This window comes from Populus trichocarpa, chromosome 17, assembly GCF_000002775.5.
Source record: "Populus trichocarpa isolate Nisqually-1 chromosome 17, P.trichocarpa_v4.1, whole genome shotgun sequence".
NCBI lineage: Eukaryota > Viridiplantae > Streptophyta > Magnoliopsida > Malpighiales > Salicaceae > Populus > Populus trichocarpa.
Genome location: NC_037301.2, coordinates 12,387,636 through 12,393,038, shown reverse-complemented (window position 1 = coordinate 12,393,038; position 5,403 = coordinate 12,387,636). Strand labels below are relative to the sequence as shown.

The window sequence follows — 5,403 nt, the reverse complement described above, 5'->3', positions numbered from 1 at the left end:
TATTTAGTCTTTTTTAAATAGTGGTTGTTTTAAAAAAAAATTGTATGTGCTTAACTTTTAAAGAGATTATTCTAATTCATCTATAATCTTTTTTTTATATGTTTTATATAATTAAAATTTATTTTTAAAGATGAAAAAAATTTAATTGGATAGTATTTCTAACGAATACAACCTTGCAAGATATTTTTTTCTTTTAATTTTATTCAATTAATTTTATGTGTGTATCTATTTTTACAATCATTTGATTAAATAAAAAAATAATTTTAATAAACAGAGTTATTGAACACTATCGAGTGAATGAATTGTGTTGCAAAATCAAATATACTAATTTACATCAACCTCTCGACTTTTTCATATACATATTTAGTTACTGTTAATGATTATTTATTTATTTATTAATATAGATAGTTTTTAATTTATTTAATTAGATATCTGTATAAATTTTTTAATTTACATTTAAAATTATTTATATAAAAAAATATTTTGTAATTATCTTCATATTTTTTTTATATAAAACAAATTATTAGGCCCGTGAAAGACAAGCATGATCTGCTGGCCCAGTTGAGTTCTGTATTTTCTTTTTATTGGAATGTTCAATGGGCCTTGTTCTTGACAATTGAGCAGCCCTCTCTCGTGCTCAAGCTCTCTTATGTCAGATTTCAGCAACTTTCAATTTCATGTTATTACCATCATGCCATATGACTTTCTCAACCATGCTAGAATATAAGCAGATATACAAGTCTCCTTGACCAACTCTGTTCTGTATGTTTCATGAGTGGTGTACAGTACATAGACTTCGTTTTGCAGATAAAAGCGTGGTGGAGATTAATGTGCATGACCTTTGAAATATATATATATATATATATATATATATATATATATATATATATATATATATATAGAAGACTTTTCAAGTCAACTAAGCATTCATTATTGTAAGTAGTGCATCATCTAGCTATATCGATCGCCTCTTGATGTATTTATTTTCCTAATTTTGATGGCTATCATGTCGCTACTCATTTCTTTATCCTCCAAACTTTCCCGGAAACAACCAAGCTCACTTAATTAATTACACAACTCAATTTCTCCTATACTGCTTCCTCTTTGCCAAAATGAACTGCCCAGTTTTTTCGCTATCTCCTTCCCCTTCAGTTTTTGTTATTGTATTGTTGCTCTTCGTTCAGGTTCCTTCATCTGTCAGCAACAGTGCCCTGTTCAATGACTGTAGTAATAAGTTTGTGTGTGGGAATATTTCCGCGGATTTTCCTTTCTGGGGAACTGGCAGACCACCTGCCTGTGGGATTCCTGAATTGGAGCTCAAGTGTGAGACTAATATCGCCAAGATGAATATTAATCAGGTTGCGTATCGTGTTTTGGACATCAATCAGGATGATGGAATTCTCAGGATTGCAAGAGAGGACTTCTTGGTTGGATTGTGTCCGCCTGAATTCGTGAACAGCACCTTCAATCCGAAGGTTTTCGAGTCTGTTGAGGGTTACACAAATCTTACATTTATTTATGGTTGCATGGCTGCTCCTACGCCCATTCTTGTTCCTGGACTATTCACTTGCAAAATAAACGCGGTAAATTATCAAAGTGGTTATATCCAAGCAGGAGCTACTGGTCCTGGCGACTGTTATGGTAGTGTCTTTGTGCCAATTTCCATTACAGATTTGTCACCAGTCGTTATTATGCCAGATTTGGAACAAAGCTTGAAAGAAGGATTTGAGGTAAGATGGAAGGTCGATGGTGAGGCTTGCAGGGAATGCAACAGCTCTTCAGGAGTTTGTGGTATTGACTCTGTCACTAATCAAACAACTTGTTACTGTCTGAATCAATCAAGTGGATCAAGAACATGTGCTCTTCCTGGTTCGACACCAAATGCTGATCCTGCTATTCCAGCTCCAGGTATGTGCCTCAACTTCTCCTCAAATCAGTTCATGAAGTACTCCAGTCACTGCTTGATGCTTCACACACCATGGTTCCTTAATTCCCTGTTTTATTCCTTTAATTTTATTTTAAGTATACTTGGAGTCTTGGACAGAATAAAAGAAATCTTTATCATGTTTTATCAATATGACGATGATGATCTCTTGGAACCACTTGAATAGTCTATTAGGGAGGCTCAAACTGCAGAACTAGACCATGGGAATAAGGGACAGCTTTCTGGTTACGAAACGGTCACACCATAGTTAAATTGATGCCCATGGTGTCTTATCATACAACTAGTCGTAGGAAATCTTGATGGCATGTTCTGCAGAATTTTTTAACTGGCAGAGAAAATTATATGTGATTTTTGTCAACTAATTGATCATAGCTAAGAATTTAACTTGTCTGCTTTAAGAATTGCCTAAATTATTATTCAGTCCTCGTTTTATTAGAAAAATAATTAGTTAGTCCATCTGATTAAAAAAAAGACAATATTACATCCCTATGTTTTCATTTCCACGATATTCCTAAGTGTTTGTTAATGGATTGTTGAGTTGTCACCAAATTTTTTTTCCCAATATCACCTTTTGAATTAAAATAAATTTACCAGGTCGATCCTCTCAAGATCTAAGTCGTGGGGGTTAAATAAATTGAACTTGGTCAATCCAAGTTTTTTTTTAAAAAAAAAAAAACCCAGATATTATAACTATGAATTTCCCCATTTTTAACATGCATGTGATTGTTGCTTTCTGGAGAAATGCATATTCCTTGACGCTGGACCGGCAAAGTACCGGACAAAAATATACAGTGATGAAGGATCTGTAAATTTTTATGCCAGTAGTTGTTAATTATAAAAACAAGTTTGATAGTTGGAGGGCTTGTAATAGTTATTAACTAGTTTCTTGGGATAGGATAAAAATGTTTTTGAATATATAAAAAAAAAAACTCGAGCCACATCGAAGTGACATTGTTATTAGTGTGGTTGGGTTTTTTTTCTTAGCCATTTTTTTTTTTGTTATATTTTAATTTTTATATTTATTTTTTTAGTTCATCAGTTAAAATGAAATTTTTATTTTTTATTATTAGATTCATGACACATTATTTTTTATAGTTTTCATCATAAAATAAAATAAATTGATCAAGATGAGTTTATAATCTTGATCACGAGTTTGATATATTGACTAAACATTAATAAAAGAGTGGAGTTTAAGGGTTTTTTGGCATTTTTTTATATATATCTTTTGGTTTTTTTTTTTTTGCCAATTCTATTATTTAATGTAGGGTTTTTATTGCATTCAGTATTGGGTTAATGATAAATTAATCTTGGTATTTTCTATCATATAATAAAATAAAAATTAATTTGATCCAATGAAGTTCATAACTCAGTTACGAGAATGACAAGCTAACTAAAAATCAATAAAAGAATTGGATAAGAATTTTTTCAAAGTTTTCCAAGTTTAATAATAATACCACAAAGTTTTGAACAATCTAAATATGGGTTTTAACGTTTCAAAAAATTTGTGTTTAACCCACCGTGAAAGTACAGGTGAATAAACTAGTAGTAACCAAATTGATGTAGCATAGGTTCAATTTTTAGCTTTACGTCTTATTTTGTATGTAAATTAAAACTTGCAATCTCATGTTAATATTTAAACTTTATGCTTTATAAAAAACAATGAACTTTTTATTTTTCAAGGATGTAATTCGATTATAAATGAAGTGAGGGGAGGAGAAGTAGATATTTTGACAGTAAAATATAATATCGTCAACTTTAATGTAGTTTTAGTTTGAATGTACAAGGTTGCATATTAATAATTCAACCTCTAAATGAATATACTGTGACATATATATATTCCATATAAATAAATCTAATAATTACATTTCCTATAAATACACAATCTTCATTCCAACAATTAACGCAGCCCCAACGAGAACAACTCCCTAACATTATTTGATGTCCTGTTACAGGATTTTCTTGGAGTCGTAGGCGACTACATATTGCTATAGGTAAATATTATCATAAGAAATCCAATTTTCTCGTTTGATGATGATGGTATTGATGATGATGCATCTTAAATTATAGGCATATCAGCAGCTGTGGCAGCGATGATAACTTTTTCCGTAACTACAATATGTCTCATTAGAAAAAAAGGTTCATTTAGTGCCGTCATAGCAATGATCATCACGCCGAAGAATTCGCAGCATGTTGACAGTGTTGAAACATTTATGATGGACTACCATTCTCTTACTCCAAAGCGTTATTCATATTCAGATATCAAGAAAATGACCAGCTCATTCGCCAATATACTAGGTCAGGGGGGATTTGGTAATGTATACAGAGGAAAGTTACCAGAGGGTCGTCTCGTGGCTGTAAAAGTTCTAAAAGAGTCCAAAGATGATGGAGAAGAGTTCATGAATGAAGTTGCAAGCATCAGTAGAACTTCCCACGTGAATGTAGTTACCCTCTTGGGTTTCTGCTATGAGAGGAATAAAAGAGCTTTGATTTATGAATTCATGCCCAATGGATCTTTAGATAGCTTTATATCTGTTAAAGGATCCCCACATACAAACTGTCGTTTAGAATGGAAAAAATTATATGAAATTGCAGTTGGTATTGCTAGAGGATTGGAGTACTTGCATAGAGGTTGTAACACTCGGATTGTGCGTTTTGACATCAAGCCTCACAACATTCTTCTTGATGACGAATTTTGTCCAAAGATCTCAGATTTTGGTCTCGCGAAGCTATGCCAGAGCAAAGTAAGTAAGATTTCGATGATAGGTGCACGAGGGACTGTTGGTTACATAGCACCTGAAGTATTCTGCAGATCTTTTGGAGGAGTAACTTACAAGTCTGGTGTGTATAGCTATGGAATGATGGTTCTTGAAATGGTCGGACAAAAGACTTTGATATGGGATCGTTGGAAACCAACGAGATGTATTTCCCGGATTGGTTTTATATGTATCTTGAACCAGGAAAGATTTCAACACTTCATGGAGGTATAACGGAAGAGGAAGAAGAGATTGTTAAAAAGATGATCTTAGTGGGTTTGTGGTGCATCCAAACCATTCCATCACATAGACCATCAATGACAAAGGTGGTAGAGATGTTTGAAGGCAGTCTTCAGTCTTTGCGAAGCCCACCGAGACCGACCTTTTCTTCACCTAGAAGGTCCGCTCAAGATCACTCTTCCACTGTATCATCACTGCCTTGCGTGTCGTCCCAGGGGGGTGGGGTAAACACATTGTCTGCAGATGAAAGTGACTTGTAACTGGAAATTGCAAATTTTATTTAGCCTGATAAAAATAAAATAAAAACAAACCGGCATTTGTTCTTCGTCTAAGTGCTGCTCTTGGTTGAATTAATTTTTCTATGATATAGCTCATGTACGGGAGGAAACTCTCTCAGTGCTGGTAAGAGACACTATCCTCTCTCCTTCTTTTTTTTCTTGTCCATGATGTTAACAAATTCTAGTA

The 5,403-nt window shown here is 33.2% G+C and overlaps 1 protein-coding gene across 1 annotated transcript; it reads left to right on the top strand.

Annotated features, from left to right (window-relative positions):
- Window positions 1-947: 947 nt before the first annotated feature.
- LOC18099470 (LEAF RUST 10 DISEASE-RESISTANCE LOCUS RECEPTOR-LIKE PROTEIN KINASE-like 2.4) lies at window positions 948-5,198 on the top strand. Its single transcript, XM_006383364.3, is given in 4 exon segments — window positions 948-1,908; window positions 3,898-3,936; window positions 4,013-4,822; window positions 4,825-5,198. Coding segments are annotated over 4 exon segments (2,019 nt in total). The 5' UTR covers window positions 948-1,112.
- Window positions 5,199-5,403: the final 205 nt, after the last annotated feature.